Below are 22,946 nucleotides of genomic sequence, written 5' to 3'. Positions count from 1 at the left end.
ATTTTCACACAAAGAAGAAAAGTCACATCTGAGAATCATCTCATGAAAAGAAAGCCTCAGAAAACTCATGGGAATGTTGGGTTGAAGGCATCTACATGACTGGCACAGAAGCAAGCCCTTTTCAATGGTGGGTTGCACCTCTCTTTTGCCCAGTATGATAGCCAGTGTGTTAAGGGCAAAAAAGTCTCTATTCTTCCATTTTGCTTTATATCCTTTTCAGCTTCTGGTGACAATGTTAGTTTTTAGGAAGCACACAGGCAACAAAGCATATGTTTATCTCAAGGGAAACACTATGAGAAGCAAACCAGAAAATCAGGCATCTGAAGCAACAGTTGCACAAAATAAAGACCATTAATCTGTCACTAGCCGAATTGCTTTATAATTACAGGGAAAAACACTTTTCTTCATACTGAAGGCATATGAAAGTCAGAGAAAACGAGAGGCAGAGAGTAAAAAGGGTTAAGCAGGACAGAATATTTTCAGTCAGTTAGGGTTTTCAAAAGGAGTAAAATCAAGTTCAGTGATGAACCTCTCGGACTCCTCCTGAAGACCCAGCCGCACTGTTGGTAGCGGCGGGGCAGAGGAGGAGGTGAGCAGGGGTGGTTTTCAAGTGGAACAGATAATTCTACAGTACCTTGGACAGCTCAGCCATGGGGAAACCAGATGGAAGCCCTGCAGAGTCAGGCCTACGTTAGAGAGATTGCAAGGCGGCACACTGTACAGTTCAGAGTCTGGCGCAGAATCTCTAACCACATTGTCCTTGCACTTATGATATACTGAAGACTGAAGATACTCATCCTCCAAGAAAATGAGATAAAGACTCAAAAACCAAAGCAAGACTGCAAAAGTGGGGATAAATGGGGGGGCAGTTCAGTAGGGAATAAACCAAATCTTGTAAGGAATATCTGCAAGTCCTTTGTAACAATCTTCCTGAAACCCAGCACAATGCTAAAATTCCTTGGATTTATTGCTCACCCAAAATAACATCTGCATTCAACAGAGTTTGCAAAAATTTTAGCATAACTAGCTGCAGGTTGCAAAGTGTCTGGCTTAATTTAGAGCTTTAGGAACTCTCTGCTTTTCTCATTGTTTTAACCTATACCTTAGAAAAGAAGGTGTGAGCGGAGTTTTACTTTTCTTTTCAGATTCCTTTGAATCTGGAACACACATAAAACGGACAAATGAATCCTTGCAAAACCAGACAAGGAAAAATAAAACAGTTGGCACAAACCCCGTCAAACTGAAAGCACATTTTCTGCTCTAGTGAGCTAAAGCAATAGGTATTCCTGAAATGACACGGAGAGTGTTTTAAGACAGAGTTTAAATACAGGAAATGACAACTGAAGCAGGTGAGATATCCTAGGGAGAGGGAGAAATTTAACACACACGCAGGACAAACACAGCTTGCACGCCAAGAAACACGTGGAGACTAAGACACATTGGATGATGTTAGTCAGTTGGCAGAGGCTGACCATAACGACAAGAAAGTTTTTCTTTTTGAATTCAGTACAAATGCAAATATAATAATAATAATCAAAATATGAAACATGTGAAATGCTATCACGTTGAAAGATTGAAGCTTATAATTTTTGTTCATGGCACTATTGCACATTCACATCCCTCTGGTCTGTATCTTACCTGGAGGGCCTTGCTGTCCAGGCTGGCCTGGGGGGCCAGGGATATATGCGTTAGATGCAAGCACTTTTTCCCCAGTGATTTGCTTGCTAAGATCAGCAGCATTATTTGGTAGCAAAGCAACCTGCCAAAACCAAAAATCACTGTAAGCTCTTAATCATTCAGCTGAATAAATTAATGTTTTCATTAAGCTTTCATGTGGACAAACAGCATATTTAAATACTGCACTGAAATAATTAGAAAAAAATGTGACTCTGTTGAAGCCTAGGACAGCAGTTACTCCTAAGCTGGCCAACTTGATTTTTTTCAAGTATGGACATGAAGATTTCTTGAAGCTCCTGCCATACTTTGTGGTCCCAAGTAAAACTGGCTTCCTGACCCTGCAATGGGACCTCCTTACAAGTAGCTGGAACAAACGGGAAGGATGCCTGGGGATTCTTACTCTCACCTATACATCTTTCTGACCTTGCAGAAATCTGATGAGAAAACACTTCATGGAGACTAACAGTCTACAAGCTGCAGGATGTTTTAGGTGACCCATGGAGACAAGTCAAGTTTTGCAGAAATGGTACCTGTGTCTGTCTTCCACACAGAGTGTGTATGTGTGTGTGTATGTGTGTGTAGCATGAGCTCTGGGTAAGGGATCCACACTTCAGGTATCATATACCCAGGAGGTTGCTCAGGCTTGAAAGATGCCATATCAAAAACATGGCACCATTTGATTTTAAGGCATTTATTCATTCTGGTACTTTACTTTCCCTGCAGCCAGCATTCTGATGTTTCCTGTGAGGCTATTCACCTTTCAAGTCACCATGGGTATACTGCAAGTCAATTCAAATGGAAGATGGGAGAAATTCAGGAGATATACAGCAACAAGTTGTCAGAACCGCCAAGTCTCATAACTACTTTGATCTTCTCAGGAAACCTCTTTTTCCTTACTTGAATTTTCCTCTATTGATTTACTGCCCTTTCTCAGGACAACATTTGCTCAGATAAATTTAAGTTCTCAGTTGCTGTACAAGCCCCTAACTTTTCATGGGTTTGAATGAGAGACCCAAATCCTTTGTGGGTCTGGCCCTGTAACCATACCATTTAACCAGATAGCTGGATATGCGCTGCATAGAGACTACAAAGCTAAAATAAGTGAGAATGTAAGAATAATTGCACACTATGGTTTAAAGTGCCATTATCTGTGACATCAGATATTTATCCATTAAACATTAGTTTTCTCAGATCAAATATATTTAATAATTAAACATATTTAGAAATATTCTGAAAATGTTTAGTCTCTCCAGAGACAGCTGAGCAGAGATGGCAAGCTAGGAGACTGGTCTGCAGCTAGGAAAGAAATTCATTAGTGCTGAGTGGCTACATGTAGAGTTTGGAATTTTGCTCTGCCAAACAGAACTGAAGAGCTATTTCAGCAATACCAGGGCAGATCTATCCCTGGGTGAGCTTTGTTCCTGCCCTGAATTAATTTTTCTCACTGGATAATTTGATGTTGGATTCTGCAACATTTGTGTGGGAGAGCCGTATTAAATAAAATACATGATGACTCCTGCTATCTGACTGCTTTTAATCAGCTGTTTGGAATTCCCTGCACTGGCCTGTTCTCAAGACTCCTACTTGTTTCTGTAATTATTTGATATACATCCTTCTGCCCTTAGTGCAAACCTAATGTTTGTAAAGCACAGAGAAAAAAATAATGCTATGCACTTGCAGTACATAGTATAACTGGACAAATTTCTTTTGGCAAACAAGTTATTAGTTAAGGAATGCACCTTAAGGGCAGCCAGTGCTGCTTGCAGTTTGGGGTTGGATGCACAGAACAGTTCTGAAGGAAGCAAAAATGAGAAAAAATAGGTTAGAAATGCTGAGACAGTTCTTGGTGGCATTTCTGAAACACTAGTTTGATTTTTCAGGCTGGAATTCAAAGTGCGATGACAGGAACACAAGTATTTATTGGCCATTTGTGACTCAGGTTTTGGAGAGCATTGCGGTTCCACAGGCAAGATGACTGCACTAAAGGCAAATTAAGCGACATGATGTAAGTGTTACAAGAATTTGGTAGATTCACTCCACCCCCACGCACAAGTCAGTGGCTGGATGAGGTCAGCACTTCACGGAAACCCCACAGAGTGTTTCTTATGTGCTTACTCCTGTGAATTTGCTCATACAGAAGATGGGGGTCCAGCATGCCTGCTGCTTTGGGATGGGCTGTCATCTTTAGCTTTCCAAAGAAAAACATCTTCTTTGGTTACCAATGACCCTCCAGCTTTCTCAGCCAGCACCCCAGCCATTGCGTCATGGACCAAAGTGTGTGACTGCTGAAGATAAAGGGCTACTCCATGGGTCACACCTGGGACTGAGGAGGAAAATTCAGTACCTGGGGGCTCTCATAGCCACATTGCTGAAGGACCAGCATGAGGAGGTCCACTGACTGTCTCTGGTCAGCACACTGCAAAGTTTTGTTTCCCAGAGGTGTCTAGAGCAGGGTCCTGGCTGGATATGAATGGAAGGTTGCAAGGACCATCATGCTGCAAATCTTCCATTATATGACACGAATCAACCAAGGGCTCTGCAGTGCCAACAATGCCTTGCTAAAAACTGAGACACAGAGTTAAATCCTGTGACTATCTGAGAGCATTATATTTTTGGGGCAGTTTTTGTGAGAATCTTTTCAGTGCCATTAGTGAGTGTTTCTCTGTAGGGGTGGCCACAGTTCAGTGACAGATTAATTGATGTCCTGTTTAGAGCTTATATTTAAATTTCTGACCAGATCCTATTTTGGGGATAGCTATCCCAGCTGATATAGTCGTCACTTAGTATATAGTCCCTGCCATGAATACTCTTCAGGTTATTTTGCAAAATGACCAGTCTGGAGTAAAAAGGTGTGTTTGGTGGTGAAGACTCGTCATGAAGAGGATTTGGAAGTGTATTCTGTTGCTTAAATGTTGACTTGTTACTGCCAGGAAGGCTGTTTTAAAAACTTAGCTTAAAAAAAAAATCACATATCTGCTGTGACAGCATCTACACATGCTTCCCCACTGAGTCAGCTGGGCTTGAAGCATACACTAGGAGCGCCAAAATACCCAGGTTCTGGTCTAGCTCACTGCTTTTTGATATCTTCTGGCCAGAAAATGGTTGTTACATACACTGGGGCCAAACCATGTGTTTCTGATGTTGACTCACATCCTCTTAGGGGTTGGCTATACTCAGTGGCCTGATTTCTATTTCACCTTTTAACTGAACCAGGATCCTGGTCCAGAGTGACCTTCGCTTTCTCCATCCACAGCTCCAAATGTTAATGGCCCTTGGAAAGTATTTTTTTTCCATGTGCATGCAAATATTAGTGAGAGTAAATTTTAAAGAAAGACAGCACTAGAATCAAGACTTCCATATGTTGTGTTGCATGCTGCATCTGGAGTTTTGGATAGTTTCTAGGAGATCTGTGGTTTAGATGACTTTGACAGTGCTTGACAGGAGTGATGTGAAACATGGCTTTCCAATTAAGATGTTTAAACAAATCTGTGCAGTCGAATCCAGCAATGCCTCAACTCCAAGTGCTGAACTGCTTACTTGATTTTTTAAAAAATTGTTGGCTATGTGTCAATTATCTTTCCACTGGTTTTCCAACTTTCCTTCCAGCAAGGTTGGAGATCAACCTAGGACTCACCACAGCCCCCCTGACCATGCAAGCTGACTCTGTGTTCCTGATCCTAGAACTATTCTGTCCTGCATCTGAAATGGATGTTGCAGTCCTCCAAAAAGGTATTGGTACCATCACCAGAGTTAGCAGGACTTGCCTTCACCTTGTCCTTTCCTAAGGAGACACAAAACCATACCTCCCGCTTCCAGAAGCATATCCCAATTCCCAGCTGTAGGGTTTCCTGGATTGGATCCTTCACAGGCTTTTCTGCTAAACATAATTTTGTGTAAAGTTCATAAAATCTGAAAGTCTTAACCACAAAGCTGAAGACTCATTCCCATAAACTGTCTTTCTGGCAGACAGAAGTGAATTTTTCTGTGCAAAACAGAACAACTTTGACCACAGATATTGAGAGATGTCCTCCCCAGAAGAACTTGTCCTCCCACCATGGGGAGCAGGTGGTGAAGCATGAGGGTTCATGTCACCCTGGGCAGAGAAGCAGCATGAGGCCAGATGTGCTCTCAGCATGGACAAAAGCTCTCCTCTCTGTGAGGTAAAAAATGCTGAGGTTATCATGGAACCATCTCTTCCAGGTCTGTCTCTGTGAGGCACACAAGCCAGTGGGCTCCCTCTGAGGGAGCCAAAATAGATCAAGTCCCACTACGAAGATACTTGGGGAAAATTTAGGCTACGGACCATGACAGGACTTAGCTATGGGGCAAGAGTGAGCTGCTCAGTTTGGCCTCTGAACAGCAGCAACAGGTATCGGTGGTGTTAGTTTTCAGGAGTGAGTTTTGAACACAGGCACCTAACAGTGAAAGTTAGACACAGAAAACTTGCCATCATTTAAGGCCACTGTTTTTTGTCAGTTCTTGCAGCAAATGACTTGATGAACAGTGTGACCTCAGATCCCTCCCCGGGGGTCAGTGCGAGCCTGCTCAGCATCGTGAACTGTGGCTGGACAAACAGCCACTCAGAATCATGCACTCTTTTTTAACCTGTTTACTACCATTTGTTTGAAAACCACAATTTCCAGTGCACATGAAATTCTGTCACTTCCACATTTATCTTCATACTGATTCAGAAAGAAAACATGACAGTATGAGATTTTTGTCATGAAGAGTATCTCAAACCTCAATGTATTTAATTTTAGTGAAGCAGATTTCTTTTTTCCTAATATAAATTCTCTATTGAATGAATTACACTGAATTACACTAAAGGCAACAAGTGAATATATCAAATTGTGTTTTGACACAACGAAAATAAATGAGCACCCTGGGTGAAATAATTACAGCCAGCCAACATGTATTGCTGAGAATATTCCTGCAGAACATTTCCATTTTGGAGAACCAGAACGTTCGAAGGATGTGTCACCAGAAAAGGCATCACACCTGCACCCTGCACTGGGCTCTCCAAATCCTGGGCTGTGTCTCTGCATTATTTCAATCCTACCCAAGTGAAAAATGAGGCCACATATAAAAGCAATTAAAGTTAAAGGCCAGGTGAAGTTTTTAGAGGCATTATTTTCCACTTGTAAGGATACAGGTGAAAACAAAAAAAGTTGGGGCTGAGGGGTTTTCTTTTTTAAAAAAATCAAAGCTAACGTATCTGCTAGTGATGTTTTTGTTTAGCCGCAAACCTCCTAGTTGGCAAGAATCCTGTATCAGCACCCTATTAATGCAAAATCATGTTCTCCACGTTCCTGCGTCCGCAGAATGTCTTACACTGGCATACACTAAAAGTGGATCAAGTCCAAAATCCTGTGCATTCAGAGTGAATGAAAAGCTGAGACCAGTGCTGATTGCCAGGAAACCTGGGCTCAGACGAAGATGGGTGTTTGCCAGACTCTGTTACCACGAGCTTGATAACGCAGCTCCATGAGCTTGGTTAGCAATCTGCTTACAAGCAATACAGGAGCATAAGGAAGAGATGCCATTTCTTGATAATTTTAAATTACGCCGCCATCATTTTTACGGGCACAAGAGCCACACAGCCGTGACAGTTCCAAACACTTAAATTTAACCTCAGTTGTCATAAAACATACAGGTCTGGTAAAGACACGACTGATCAATGTTCATACCTTCTGCTTCAGTTGTAAAACTGTCTGCTTTATTTGATGGAATTCCTTACAAGAGGCACAGCATGTCCCTGATTTTGCCACATTTTCAGATTTCTCAGGAAGTCCAGCTGAAAGAAAGCAGTTTCCAATACAAATATAAAGATCCAAAGCAAAGAAATTAATAAAGTGATTGCAAAAGCAACTTGAAGGTTGTTACATTTCTCCAGACTGTGAAAAGAAGAAGATTCTTACCATTACTAATGCTTTGACTGTGAATTGCTGTGTAAGGCTGAGAAACTGTACAGGGACAGCTCTGAGCTCATTTTTAAAGCAGCTGTTTCCAGTTAACAGTCCCCAAAGAATTTATTTTTTTTATACCTGGAAAAGTTTTCACCCCTTCTTTTATCTTTGTGTTTAGGGTACACTAACCCTATAGATCTGAACTGATTTACAGTGCCCTGAAGGGCAGATTTTCATATGTTATAAATTACAGTAAAATCCCTCATGATATGGTCATTTCTTTCACTTTGCACAACTGCTCTTTATCATCACCAGTTATTCCTCTATGCGATGGAATCAGCCTGAGCAGAGATGGGGATCGAGATTAATGACAGGGATTTAAATCCACACAAGAGAAAGGGTCACACCTGTTGATACTACGCATGAATGGGATCTTTTCAAGAATCCGTTAAATGATTCAAACTGTAAGAGATATCACAAATGTTATTCTTGTCCTTTTCCCATACACAGCACTTCTGCGTCGCAAACACAAGCACTGTTTTAACAGATGTCCGCTTAAAGAGAAGTGTGGTTTCCAAAACACCGGGTGACACATGCTGGGAAACTCTAGGTGAGCTTTCTTCCTTCCACATATAGTTGTTGAGAAACTTCAAGCGTACTGAGGCTCTGCATATAACGTGCGGCCTTGTACCATGTTACCTGGAAGGGTTATTGGACATGTTTGAACGCTGACATTTCAGAGCATGTCCTGTAATGGAAAAACTCTGCAGGTGCTCCTAGTTAAAGCCAGAAAAATCTTCAAAATCTTCAAAAAGGATCAACTACAATGCGCTTAGCTATTGCGTTACACTTCTCACTTGGACACACACTTTAATGTCCTTCGTCTTTCTAGAAATGTGTATTGATTTTGAAAACATCTGCACCATTTTAAATAAAACCAGAACTTTCTAATAGTAAAGATATTATGTGGTACTTGACTTTAAATGTTTGCAGGGCCCAATAAGGAATATTGCGTCCATCAGATGGTCATCCATAGACCACTGATGCGCAAAATTAGGTAAAACTGATTTTCAGTACGTTTAGTCCCCTGGATATAATGCCACATCAGGTATGCTTGCTTTTAGAAGACAAAGATTTATTTCTCTTACCTCCTAATCAGGAAGGAGAGGGGTATAAGGGCAAGATGCTGGAATGACCAACAGCTTTAAGACTGGTATTAGCACTGAACTGATCAGAAGGTTAGGAGGCAAAGGCTTGGGAATTTTCCCCACTCATCAACTGCCTGCTCCCACAGCTGCAGTCCGATGGCATTACAGTAATACACTATTTATTTAACATTTTTATGGCAGTAAGCACATGGCTGTTAGGGCTTCCTACCCTTCCTGATAGCACACAGCGTGGGAATAGCTGAACAGGTTTCTGTACAGTGTTCAGATGGCTCAAAGATTTAAGGCCAAAAGGTATTTGGTATTTTGGTATTTTCTGGTGAACTCTACATAAGATATAATAGAATTTCATCAAATCGCAGCTATGCTGGCTCCAAGACTATCTGGCCACAACACGTCCCAGAGGGACTCCTGCCTTTTTGTGTAGATACTGGAATACACAGCATCCACTGCTTTCCTTCCTCACTGCTGTATTTATAATACTAATCATTTTGCTTTTGACTCCTTCCAAAGCCTCCTTGCCCATAAGACTTTCTCTGATAGATTAAAGAATCTGTACCATGCAGGGTTTTTTTGCCTGAACAAGGAATTGATATGCTGTAATCAAGAGACCTCTTGGTATTTCTATAAGGTAAGTTTTCTCTTGACCACAAGTCAGTATTGTGTCTCCCTCATGGAGTTCTTCCTCCTTCTCACATTCTTCAGCTTCTTTTAAAAAAATCAGTGTTCTGACATGTCCATTTTTGGACCTGTGTAGGATTGACAGACGCATATATAGAGAGCCATTAGAAACAAGATTCTTTTTTTTTTTTTTAAACTCCAATGAAGTTTGGGTTTGGTACTAGTCTTAACCAAGATTTCTTTTGATAGCTATCTTACCAAATGAGTTCCCTCGTATTGTGTTAGAAATGTTGCTGAAAGCAACATAGAGTCATAGGGAGAAACTGCCAGAGCCTCTGCTATTTGAAACCTAATGCAGTCCCACTAGAATCAGTGGAATTATGTGCAGATTAAGAAGCGGTGAATTTGGCCTCATGTTTCATTATAAAATCCAGTTTATCTTCCAGAAGGATGTGGCACACGGAGCTGACAAGTACAGATAAAACAGGGCTGTAACAGTCCATGGAGATGAATGCGGGGGGGTCAGCTAATGTTTGGGAAATATCATACCAGAGAGATTTCTGCAAATCCAGTTGGATTGACTTGTCAGAGGAAGATGTCCAACAGCGTCATATAAGCAAGCGTGAGCTGCGTCCCAGGAGAGAGGTGGAATCCCCCTAACTCATACCAGACAGAGGTGATGATTTACCCAGGGAAGGAGTCATCCATCAAACATTCGCTCTACCCCCATATGATCCTGTATCAGGACCAAACTATGAATAAAGCCAGAATAAAGCATGGATAAAGCCAGAAGCCACCTAAGACAGGCCAGAGAGGGCAGGAAGCAATTAGATGGAGCCACCCACGTGTGGTGCAGAAACCAGAGGTCACCTACCAAAGTCAATTTGGCCAGCACTGAGAAAAACAGGCACTTATATAGCCTGTTTCCATTGCACAGGAAACTAAAATTATTTTGGAAAAGGCTTAAACCAGCCCCATTTTATGAAGACTTTCCAAAGGATGAAGCCTAGTTCATGATGTTGCTGTCCTGACGGGGGTCCTTTTATCCTGGTAAGGTAGTGGTGAGCCCCATGGTGCCTATCGATAAGGGATCTGCTCAGGGGAGTGATGTGTTTTCTTTGCATGTGCTTGAAGACTCTGTCTTGCTGATGCTGGAAGAGAAGGAGATGCTGGCGGGGGAGAGCTCTGTGGGGAGCTGTGCCGTGGGCGGTCTTCGCATGGAGGCTGTTGTGTTGATCATCTGTGTTGTATTATCTGGGCTCAGCCTGCTGAGATGGTTTCATTTGCCTACTTCTGCAGGGGTAGCTGTATTGTCTCTGTCAAATGCAACATGACTGCGTATGTGGTAAAAATGCTCCCTATTCTTGTGCCTACTAACAAACCCAAAGCTCTCAGTCAAGCCCACTTGCGAGCCAAAAAAGTGCCTGGATGGCAGCCTTCAGGGATGGCATGGTGAAAACATTAATAGTGTCTCCTTGGAAACGTGCAACGTGGTTGGAGCTGGAAAGGGATACATGAGTTTTCATGTCTCTCACGCTCAATTTTAAAATAAAATTTAAGTGTTCCAGCTACCATGAAATGCAAACGATCTATTAGGAAGCAACCTCAGCGCAGATGCGGTGCTCTGCGGGGCAGTGCAGGGCTGGGGCTGGCCACGGGGTGGTGCGTCGCTGCCAGAAGCCTTGATTTTCTTTGGAGTGAGTTACGGACACAAACCCTGTGTGTCCGTAACTGTGAAACAGCGACGTGAAATTTCGCCTGTGAAATAGCGATGGCCAACTCCTCTTTCATTTGCACCAGAGGTCTGGCAATTAGTAACATTGACTTGGAGTACGACGGGCTAACAGAGCAGAAAGTGTCCTTCTCTGCTTCATGCAGCTGATTTGGGAAATGTCTTGAGACATGGTAGGTATTTAATTCCAGATTAACTACTGAAACGGACATTTTTATATGCTGTGTACATTCAGTGTAAAATTGATGTTTTTCAAATATTAGAATTATTTCCACAGCCTTGAATATTTTGAATGGTCAGTTATCCTGAATGCTTTGGGCATTACCATGTCAGGAAATTTGAACTAGCCAGAGGAAAAGTTAACTAAAAAACCTATTTGCAAGGGGATTATTTTGGTTATACTTCTTTCCTTTATGACCCTCCAACCCCCACTTATATGGAAGAAAAAACATTTTAAAACTACAAGGAACAATTCAAGTTAAGGGAGTGGCTCCAGTTACACGTTTTCAGAGGAAAATCAAAATTATAAATTGCTCTCCAGTGGTATTTGGAGCACTCAGTGACACAAAGGTTCAGGCATTAATTGATGAACCTATAGTAAGTCACCATTCATCAAAAGAGTGTTGGTTTTTTTTTCCAGAGCACAGGTTATTCTCTTCCTCCTTTCTTTTAAAATTGTCGTATCAGCATTTAATCTGCACTACTCTAAATGCTGTAATTTAATAACTGGGATGAGGTCAAAAGCTTTAAAATAATTTATACACAGCACACGTATACTTTGAAACCAACAGTGAAAAGCAAGAACAAGCCTTCACTTTTACCCCTTTCCCATCCCATATCACTTTCCTAAAAAAAAGAAAAAAATCTGACCGCAGTTACGAGACACACAAACTAATTGCAGACCAGCAGAATTCAGAGTTACTCAACATAATTTAGAAACTGATTTAAGCAGTGCTTGAAAGGTGTGTGGATTTCCCAGGCACACCTCTTCTGAGCCTCTGAGTGCCCGGAGGCACTAACCACCATCCCAGGGCCATTTGCTAAGCTCAGATGTCGGCACATAAATACAAATTAAACTCACTGAAATTAATTTAAATAACAGATGAAATTAGTGAAGGCTTATAAGGATCAGCATCTGGCAATTTTTTTCCCCCTATGTCTCCTGAGCTAGGACCACAAGCAGGGTGGTATGGGAGCAAAATGTGGCTTTCAGCAGTCTGATCCAGCAGAAGGGCTCTAACCAAGGCAGTAAGGGCAAGTTTCACCATTCAGCCACTCTGCCTCTCCAGGGGAAGATGCTTCCCACACCCTTCAACGTACTTGTGGTCTTTCTCTGTAGGTGTGACTACTGATGGACTGCTCTGTGTGTGCTGCTCATAAACCGGGGAGGAGCAGAGCGTGTGGCAGGACTGCTCCACAGGCGTTCGGGTGCCCAGGGAACAACCTGGGCTCTCCATCTAAACCAAACCCACTGGCTACATCCCACCTTCGGACCCCTGGCTCTGGGTGTATGTAAGGAGCAGCTCCTCTTTATGACAGATCAGCCTTTTAGCTGTCCCTTCAGTCCCTTTAACACCCACCAGCACGTACCTTTATCTCCTTTGATGCACGTCTTGCCATCCTCCTCCCGGGTGTAGCCTTCGTGACACTCGCACCTGTAGCTGCCGATGGTGTTGACACAGATCTGAGGGCACAGCGTCCCGTTGCTCGTGGCACACTCGTCAATATCTGGAGGAGCAAGAGTTCAAAATGTCCTAAAGCTGGAGGTTTCAGACCTCAAATACAGTAAGAGACTTCCTTTAAAGGATCAGGAGATTCTGTGGTTAAATAAATGAGTAATTGCAGCACCTCTGGTGCTTTGGCCGGAGCTCAGTGCAAACTGCACTATTGTTGTTAACACGCCTGGAATGATGTTGGTGAACAACGCTTGACTGTTTCTTTGCATTGAAAAGCTCACAAGCAAAGCTTGATCCCGCACACCTTGGCTGCCTGGCACAGCAAACCATGCAGGGCAGGGCAGGGCAGGACTAGCCGCACAAGGACCACATGTAAATGGTCAGTCCTGAATTAGATACTGGCCATCTGGATCAAACTGCAAGGATTTATTTTTATAATTAGGCCCGGTTACAGTGCTTTGAGGGTTACTGTTAGAATTATGTCCCTTGTCTCAGGCCAAAACCCCAAATATGGCTCAGAACTTGCAGGAGGAATTAAAAAAGGGAAAATTACATCAGCTCAACACTTCGAAGTGTCTTCTTGTCTTAGGTACTACTTTCTAATAATTTCAGGGGGTTTTAGATCTCTTAGTTCTGGGAACCAATCCTTAACATAGTTAAAAACCACATTTATTCTGTAATAGTAATGAGGATAAGAAAGGTTTCAGATCTAAACTGACTCCTAAAAGACCTGAGGGAGCAGGATACATCATTAACCAGAAAGCAGCTCAAAGACGCACTCCTACCCACCCAGGCAGTAAGGCTTCTCTCTGTTCCTGTGCCTCTCCCGATCATAGCGGTACCCAGGGTAGCACGTGCATAAGACTCGCCCAAAGTTGTCTGTGCACTGCTGTTCGCAGGGAGCTTCGGCACAGACATCATAGTCTAGAGAGAGAAAAATGTGGTTAGGAAAATACCAGTGGCAGTAGCTGGATGATATTATGACAGCAGATACTTCACGTCTCCACTAAGTAATAAAGTCATTACGTTGTATTTGAGGATTGAAGAAATCTAGAAATAAAACGTTCATGAGACATAAGCAAAGAATTAAAGTAAAATCGTAATTGCTAGTAACAGCCTTACAGTAGCTAGACTATTTCTTAAAGCTGGATTTTAACCAAGGGGCACTTTCCCAGTTTGCAGAATTTAAGAATTCTTCTCACAGAAATATTAAATTACCTGAAAGATTTTTGGGTTTTTTTTTTCCCCTTCACAAATTTTTAAGTGCTGATAGCAACATTTCCTATGCAGAATACTGTGAAACACTGTGAGGCTAACTGCCAAATCTGGGCAGAAAATATATCATAAGGAAAAGTTAATTAAAATTGCACAGTAATAGCTCAAAGCCAGATAGAACCCTTCTAGCAAAGAACACATTGTTAAAAAACCATCATAACTCTTGATAATAGCAACGTGCAGGTTAGGGTATGGTAAGTGGCTGGCCGGGATTGTCAGTGCAATCCCAAAAGACTGAAGTCCACGTTTGAAGCCTGAAGGGGGGTGAATCTGTAGTAGCAGAGCTGAAGTCCATGGAATGGACACCAGATCAAAACAGGGTCTGACCCACAGCCCTGCCCTACCAGGGGCTGGATTTGGCCCCCGGTGTCAGGCTGCTGGCAGGGCTGGGGGGAAATGGGCAGCCCCTGGCCGTGGGTGCAAGGGCTTTGCAGCGCCGTGAGGAACATTTGCCAGGAGAAGACAGGAGCTGAAGCGGCACCTAATCCCAAAACCAGTTCAGGCAAACCCTGCTCAAGGTTGGGTTATATGCCCAAGCGAGTGGCAGTTTCTGTGGTCATTTCAGAGGAACATCATCCTTCACACAGCATCTGTGTGGCTGTCACTGTGGCCCTCGAGTGACTGGGTACTGGGGGCCACAGCAGAAATATCTTGTCTCTGGTCCAGACCAAATACATCTAAACCAAACATAAGTGTTTCAGCCAAGTTCCCAGAAATGCGTTGTGTTTCCATACATACGGTATAATTAAAACCTAAACTCATTATTGACTGACACTAATGACTAGCAGACATTTTGGGGTATGATGATTTTTCCAAAGAGTGAAAATGAGCTAAGAGGTGGTAAAGCATTTGCTGTACAGAGTATATAGAGCCATGCGTAGCACTGGGGGTAAAAGTGCCAGTGTGCCAGGGTACAGAAAGGTGCCAAATGAGACTTAACAAGCTGCTGTAAGTCACACCAGGGCCCCTTAGACCAAAAAAATACTATCGTAATGGTGCCAAGCATTTTCTCCCTTGTGGTTGCCACCTTTTGAATAGTAGGCATCCTTTCTTTCCTTTTTAATTCACAGGTGTGTTGATTTTAACTCTTTAAGTCTGCCTGCAGTGCTGTGGCAGAGAATGGCAGTGCCAGGACCCCCAGAAGGAACCAGGGTTGGGTAGCGCAGAGCCTCGCACAAGCATGGAAGAAGAGCATGGCCCTTGCTTTCAAACATGGTCAGCCTCAGGGCTAGTTTGGACGTTTTAGGTGATGCTGAGTCTGTAAACTCCCATGACATTTGGTGCTACTAAATAGTCCCAAATGTAAAGCATTAATGGTGTCTTTCCTGGGCACAGTTCCAATTTTCATTCTCCACTGAAATAAAATCAGATGGAAAACAGGCTAGTATGCCCAGCACTGAGATGAACATGCCTGCTTCTTAGCCAGCGTGCCCAAATCCAGATGCTGGATTTGGCCTCAGCCATGGTTAGCTTATTTAGAGCAGAGGTAAGATGAGCTCTGTCCTCCCTGTGCCTCCATGAATAGATGTGCCCTAATAAAATAATAAAAACCAGTGCTGGAAGGGACCATCTTCCATCACAAGCAGAATTAGCTATGTGTAAACCTTTCCTTAGAAATCCCTGAGGGATGGAGATACCCCACCACCACACAGTCTATTCCCAAGATTAAATAACCTTGCAGGTAAAGCTTTTTACTCATACCTAATCCAAAATCCCCTTACAGTCATTTAAGACCATTGTTTTTGTCCTCCTCTCCTTGGCCATGAAGAACAGTTTACTTTCCCCCTTGCAGCAGGATTTCACATACCTAAAAACTGTTATCATGTCTCCCCTTAGCCTCCTTTTCTCTAGACTAAACAACTCTAGTTGTTTTTAATCTTCTCTCTTTTGTCGTATTTCATGTAGTTACTCTTTAAATTTCTTTTTAGCATCCACCTTAGCAGAGCTTCATCAAGACCATTGCTTCATTTACTTTCATACAAAGCTAGGGAAGGGTCTAGGAGGTAGAAATTTCCCTGCTGGTGGTTCCCATACAGTCAACCCAAATCACACAATGGCTGTGGGCAGGTCCCACATCATGGAGCTGTGCATCCCCAGGGCTTTGGTGCCATGTAGCACCACTCCCTCAGGAACAGTCCTCACAACTGGGATGAAATTGGGCGAAAGCTGCATACTCTACCTCCATGCACTCTGCAGAACCAAGGATGCACGTGCCCTCCCACGTTCAAGCCCCTTGTCTGCCAGCCCAGCCTAAGAAATGTGTTTTGAGGATGAATCAAAGCCACACAATGAGGATCAGACTGTTCCAGACTTTATGAAAATACAAAAAACTGAAGCAGAATAACAAATGTCTCTACATATATTTCAATGAAATCAGGAATGACAACGCAGCATGGAAAGTTGTACCAAGGAAATTTCTGAAATAGTGTTAATAAGAAAAGAGCAGATCTGATTAGCAGTTGCCTGTCATAGAGTATTTTGCTCTGAATTAATCCACAGCCAAGAAACTCAAGTTTCACTCAAACCAGTGGTAGGGAGGGTACTCTCCAAAAGAAGCTGTTTCAAACTACATCTGTCCCTGCTTTACTCTTGGTGACCCCATGAGACAGGACCTGGTTGGAGCTGTGAGAGTCTCCAAAGCACAGAAGAAGGAGATCATTCAGGAGAAAAAGGCGAGGAGCTCTTTTTTGACCTGCTTTGCTGGTCAAGTGGAGCAGGAAGAGATGCAGTTGGATACACAAAGCAAATTCCTCTCAATGTTTCCTGAGGATCATTGCTCCCTGCTCCTGCAGCTGAAACCCAGAGCGAGAAAGTGAGTCCAAAGCAAATGAAATGCAGAACCTGGGGGCATGGACTCATACTGGACTGCACTGATTTCTGTTGCTTTTCAAGGGCAGATGAGAAATAAGAGGACAGAAACCAAAGATGGACATAGACAAAGACAACCCTCTGGGAGAGATTCTGTTTAAATAACAGCTGTCCAAGAAGGAGATTGCTGTCTTCCCGAGGCAGCTGTAGGAGAGTGGACAAGGGAGAGTCTATCCCAACCCTCCTCCCTGCAGCCACTGCTAAATCATGGAGAAGATAGGGCTGGAAGTACTTCTCACGGTTTTGATTTGCCAGTACTGGATTAAAAGGCACAGATGTGCTCTAATAAACTCACATCTGTAATGTATTTATGTGCCTGTGTTGAGATAGGCATTTCATACAGCTACTCTGTCAAGATTATGCCAAAACAATGTGTGAAGAGCCAAGTGATGTCTTGTAACAAAGTGAAACGAGTGCTTCACTGAATCATGTTTTTCGATCCTATGCCAATGGCCCAAGATCGTCTCAGATGTTGTAGCAATTGCTGTGGAGTCTGAAGTTCAAGGCAAAATATAGATCGAGCTGAAAAAGGGGTAATGGAGATAAAAAGGGAGAGAAGCCACAGCTAGCAGAGAAATTCAATTAGTGGTAGAAACTCTCATGTTACTGAGATGTAGTTAATAGACAAGATTAAGTGAGGTCAGCGGGTACATAATAAAATCTGCTTTCATAATCACCTAAAAACTCAAGAGATGAAAATTAGAAGCCTAAAATAATTTATTGCCGTGGTTCTCATTTTATTTTTCTCCTATTACTTCTCCTGCTGTATCCATTATATTTAGTGAATAACCAGTGTGTAGAGGACAGACTGTAGAGTCCTGGCTTCTCTCCACCCTGAAAGGATTCAGGACTTCTGCCTCCTACGCATACAACAGCCTTGTACAACACAGCACAACCGTCTTCTCCAAGTGTCCATCTCACGCTGGAGTTGTCATCTCACGCCACACTCACCGAGACAAAACTCACTGCAAAACCATGGGACAAGGAACTCCTTGTGAGCATTGGTTTCACCCAAACCCCACCCAGCTCCCTGGGGCTCAGGCTGGCATCGTTGAGCCATTGCTTTGCAAGGAAGCAGCAAAGGCACAATTCCTGTTTTGAGAAGATGCGGGGTTTTTTCCCCTGCTCTTTTTTTGCAACCAGTGTTCTGGTGTTTCTAGACAGCAGCAAAGATGATACAAATTAAAAAAAAAAAAAAAAAGCAGCAGAATCAGAGTTTGGGTAATAATCCCTGTTGGCTGGAGAGTATAACTAAAAAACCAGCTGCCTCTCTCTCTCCACTCCGTTAATTTGTCACTTTTCTGTTCAAAACATCACCATCCCGACCTGGGAAAACTCTCAGGTCAACTCGAGGCTTTCCATATGTCGTCAAATAGAAGGATGTATTATCATAAACCAACTTCTTAACCTGTTTTTTGGAGTGAACAAGGTTTATTGACTTGTCGTCTCTTGCCATTTGCTTCTGCCTGACAGTTCCTCTCCTCCTGTAAGGTCAGAGACAGTTTCATCCAAATTGGCAAAGCGATGGGAGCAACTGAAGAAGTTACATCGCTACTGCTCAGTGAAGCCATCGTCTGGGTAGACCCAACAGAGGCCTTCCCCAAAGTTAAAGCAGGCAGAGCTCAGCCTTTTCCTAAATGAGATCTCTTTGCAGCAACCTCTGAGCATCATGGCCCCGGTGCTGCCTTTGCAAAGCGTACGGGCAGCTCCCCGCTGCCAGGAGGCAATCGTTCCCTTTCCATTACTGCATGAACTACCCCGAGTAATTCCTGTCTCCCTCTATCCCTGGTGACAAGGAAGCTGTGCCCACGACCAGGAGAAGCGGTGGAAGAGAGACACCGTTTGATGGTGCTCTCACCTCGCCAATGTCTTTGGGAAACAGGTAATTAACGGCAGGAGTAACTCACTGAGTCACCCACTCCCTGTGCACTTACAAGCCAAATTGGCTGTGCCGGATCCAAGGGGTACATGGCAGAAGCCATCAGCCAGGAAGGGTGTGCTCTTGGGTACACAGAGGGCTCCTGTGTACCTAGCCAAGAGCAGAATGCGTCCTTGTGTTTGCAGCAGGTCATGGCACAAGATCTGTGCAGCCACGTATACTTAGGGGAGGATCAAGGCTTGGAATGCTAAGCGAAACTTTTGGAAGGCGCTGATCTTTTTATTTTCCCAACAATTTCTTGGAAACAGTTCTCCCACTGACACATGAGATATGGACAAGCCTGTGGTTATATCAGGATGCTCTTCCAAACCGGCAGTGCAGAGAACAGGGCAAACGGGGAAAGACAAATGCATGGGGACATGAGGGGTAACAACAGTGAAATCACATACCTTCAGGGATGCACTGTCCAAGAACAAACTTATAACCCTTACAGCATTTTTTCCTGAAAAACAATAAAATAAATAAATGAATAAATGAATAAATATATTCTCTAAATGTTGGTGCTGCCTTTAAAAAGAGTCATGAGTAGATCATGTATGTGATGAACCAAACAAGATGAGGATCCTGAGCTTTGCAGTTGGAGATATCTTGGCATTAAAGAATGAAACATGGAAACAGGCATTTTAAATGACAGCATCACCTCAGGAGCCTGGCACCCGGTACCCCAACACTGACCCACTCAGCATCCCAAGTAGTTTCTGAAAACCCTGCTCCCTTGTGTTTGAAAGGGTGCAGCATGCCTTGGTGCTCTCCTTACACACCACTCGGGTCATAATTTTCATGATACGGTGAAGGGTGTTTTCAAACATCCGTCATTACAATGTAAACTTGCAGAAAGGGGTAAGTCTCAGCGAGGAGTACACACAAGATAAATGTTATCAGTCATTTCTCATCTTTTAATAAACCTGGAAGGTGATAAGTGAAATACGTTGAATATTTCAACTGGAGCAAGGGAGCGTATCTTAAACAGGCAGGGGGACAAAACTGCAGTGAAGAGTCAATAGCATGAGATATTTTTTATGTGCCTATGGTATAAACAAAGCCTTAGGGCTGAGAAATTAACATTTCTTCCACACTGGCTTGTAATGACACTTAGACGTTCAGATATATCTGCTTGTTTTTCTTCCTAGGCAGCAAACCACATCAAGTCACCAGGACTCCCAACAGCGCTGAGGAGCCTGTACAAATGGCTGCGTCCCTTATCACTCTCACAGCTACTCACTGCAGGGATCTGGTGACCTTTCAAAGGGTTCCAGGGTGGTGGTTACCAGGACTTGCATGAGAAGCAAACTGCTGTTCAGTGCACTGTTTTATCAAGTCTACATGAGTCTGAGGAGAAAAAGACCCTGTATTTTACAAATTCAGTTTTTCATGCCTTGTGGACATGCTGAAATATCTGCAAAACTCGGAAACCATCCATTTGGTCCTATTCTTTAATTTGATAACTGACACAGAAGAGTGCTAAAGCCATGGCAGTCAATGACACAACACTCCCCTAAACAACACACGGCCATCACAAATCATCATTATGTTGAATTTAAATCAACTATCAGTTGCAACTGACCATTTAAAACAAACAATGCATTACTCCAAACTATGTAAAAACAAACTTTGGCTCCATATTTTACCCTCTTCCAAAGATTAGCTGGAATATAAATTATGCTTAATGAAGGTTGAACATCTGAAGAGGAAGCCTTGCTTTGTTATGCAAACAGTGGTCCCTCATTAGACTTTCCTCCAAACACTGCTATGAAGTTTTATCTGCAAGACAAACAAATGCGGGAGGAATGAGTTCAAAGGTGCACCGAGGAGGCTGTTCATGTGCTGCAAGCCATGCCGATGGCTTTCCAAGAGCACATTCATCTCCTCCTGTCTGCAGAAGAAGGGAGGCTGATAAAGGCTTGCTTGTAGCTGCTCTTCAGGGGAAGGTACAGCCCAGCTTGAGAGAGAGCTTGGAGAGACGAAAGGAGAGGAGGGCATCCCCGCTGACCTCTGGGGTTGTGCCAGCCAGAGCTAACCAGAAAGAGGGAGCAGCAGCTTTCATAATTTCTACCCTTCTCCTTGGGAATTCCCACTTGATTTTCAGGCTTAGGACTCTTAGGACTCCCACTCTTGGAGTGGCTCCCGGCACGCCGGGCCAACACTTTTGGCAGCCGATGCAAACCTCAGTAGGCACAGCCTGCTCCTGGGTGAGGGCTCACCTGCCGGGAACCTTGCAGGAGCTGCCTCTCCCCTCTCAACTTGGCCAGTGATGGCTTTTGGCGGGAGTTGTTGGCTTTCTTGTGGCTAAATTGTGATTTTATCTGCCTTCTTGGATTCTCCTGGTAGCCAAGCCACTTGCCCTGACCAAACCCCTCTCCCACAGCCACACACTTGAGAACCCACCACACAGTGAGGTACAGCCATTAAGTAGTGCTCTGGCAGCCTGAATCAAGCACAGCCTTGTGTAGCCTTGATGGGGGTTGCTCCAGTTAAAGCAACTGGAAAATCGTGCTGCCCTGGCAGGTATCCAAGCCTCTGCTGAAAACTCTCTCCTCAACGGCTTCTTGCAGCAGTGAGTTCCACAGGGGGATGAGAGGTTTTTGAGATATCAGTTGCTTGTTTTCAATCTCCCTTTCAATATTTGTTGAATTTTCCCAGGGTTTACTTATTTGGAAATATTTTCTCTAGATACTTGAATATTTTTCTACATCATGAAAGCTTTAAATCCCAGCTGAAGAAGTGGTTTAGGGGAGGGATGCCCTGCTTTCAGGATCACACTCCAGAAACCTATTCCCCATAATAATCGGTTCCCAATTCAATATTACGGCTCTCTGTAACAGCGCGGCCCTTACTCAATAGCAAGCTTCAGCCATCAGCATGATTTTGCCAGGGAAACGGCTACTTTAGGGTTAATGCACAGGAAATACAATACGACAATACCCGTTTCTCTGAATATTACATTGCAACGTTGGGATTCCTGCACGCTTTAGCTTTTTACATTCTTAAAGAGAAATCTGTCAAAATGATGGACACATGAGTTGATCATTAGCAAAGGCATTTTAATAGCAATACTCATTTTCAGACATCCAGCTCCAGGTTGACATGTCTAATCAACACTGCACAGCAGCGATCTCGTTATACATAATGAGAGGTAAGAGGGGGTCCCCACTGATAATTTTAGCTACTGAATAACTTTCAGCGAGGCGGTTGCTACGCAGCTGTGCATGTGAGCATGCATCAAACACAAACTAATACACAGATGTGTCAGAAGCTCAGCCACTAAAATCTGTATCTACGGGGAAATTAAGTTGATTCATTAACTTTAAATCTGGTTTCCAAAAGGAGAAACTTCTGGCAGACTTATCTCTTAGAGCTTTTAAAGGGGTGCTTCAGCTATTAAAAATACAGCAACTTCTGATTCTCATGCAGTCTTCACTCATGCACAAGCCCAAACGTGAGGAGGATTTTAGGCACCATGATTTTGGTCACTGCAATGCCTAGCTTTTGTGTTACCTGTAAGAAAATCCATAGCGACAGGGACTCTCTCAAAGCAAAGCCACCGTTTTTCTCCGACGGGTAGCTGCAGGAGAAGCAGGGAGGTGTTGAGCTGCTCCCCTCTGCCCTGGTGCCTGAGGTGTTCCTGGATCACTGAGTGTCTGAGGATGGGGTTTAGGGTCAAACGTTTGATACCAATAAGCACATCCGTGACTAGACAAGCAGCGGATCCGCCTTCGTGGCGGGCTCTTGTGGCCCATCGTCTCGCAGACTGAGAGGGGAGCTGGGCTTTCCAGGAGCACCCCCGAGTCCCATCGCCCAGAGGTCAGCACCCCCCGCCCCATCTCGCAAAGCCGTAGCTGCCTGATAGCATCACCCCGGACAGGCAGGACGAAAGGCAAGATGCAAGGAATGTGGCTTAATTAAGCCACCACTTTATTAGGTTAGCTTATCTGGCAGCTATCAGCAGTAACTCATCCAGCGCAGACCACGTTTTTTTCCGATAATTGTTTCCACCTGGGGCAGGGCCGGGGTTGCCCCCAGCCCACCTCCCGGTCTGCGCTGGGACACCGCAGCCGGCGGCAGTGCCGGGGAGAGCCGGGGATGCTG

General features: G+C 43.7%; 1 protein-coding gene across 1 annotated transcript in view; it reads right to left on the bottom strand.

Annotated features, from left to right (window-relative positions):
- CCBE1 (collagen and calcium binding EGF domains 1) overlaps positions 1-22,681 on the bottom strand; it is a 25,194-nt gene extending 2,513 nt beyond the window's left edge. Inside the window, exons 1-6 of the mRNA XM_010293468.1 lie at positions 22,533-22,681; positions 19,250-19,302; positions 13,568-13,702; positions 12,693-12,830; positions 7,365-7,471; positions 1,639-1,759 (exon numbers count right to left, since the gene is read on the bottom strand). Of these exons, the coding sequence (XP_010291770.1) occupies positions 1,639-1,759; positions 7,365-7,471; positions 12,693-12,830; positions 13,568-13,702; positions 19,250-19,302; positions 22,533-22,681 (703 nt within the window). The remainder of the gene's footprint in view (positions 1-1,638; positions 1,760-7,364; positions 7,472-12,692; positions 12,831-13,567; positions 13,703-19,249; positions 19,303-22,532) is intronic.
- Positions 22,682-22,946: the final 265 nt, after the last annotated feature.

This window comes from Phaethon lepturus, unplaced genomic scaffold (genome assembly GCF_000687285.1).
Source record: "Phaethon lepturus isolate BGI_N335 unplaced genomic scaffold, ASM68728v1 scaffold12098, whole genome shotgun sequence".
Taxonomy (NCBI): Eukaryota; Metazoa; Chordata; class Aves; order Phaethontiformes; family Phaethontidae; genus Phaethon; species Phaethon lepturus.
The sequence above is the reverse complement of the archived record's forward strand: the minus strand, read 5'-3'. Positions and strand labels throughout refer to the sequence as shown.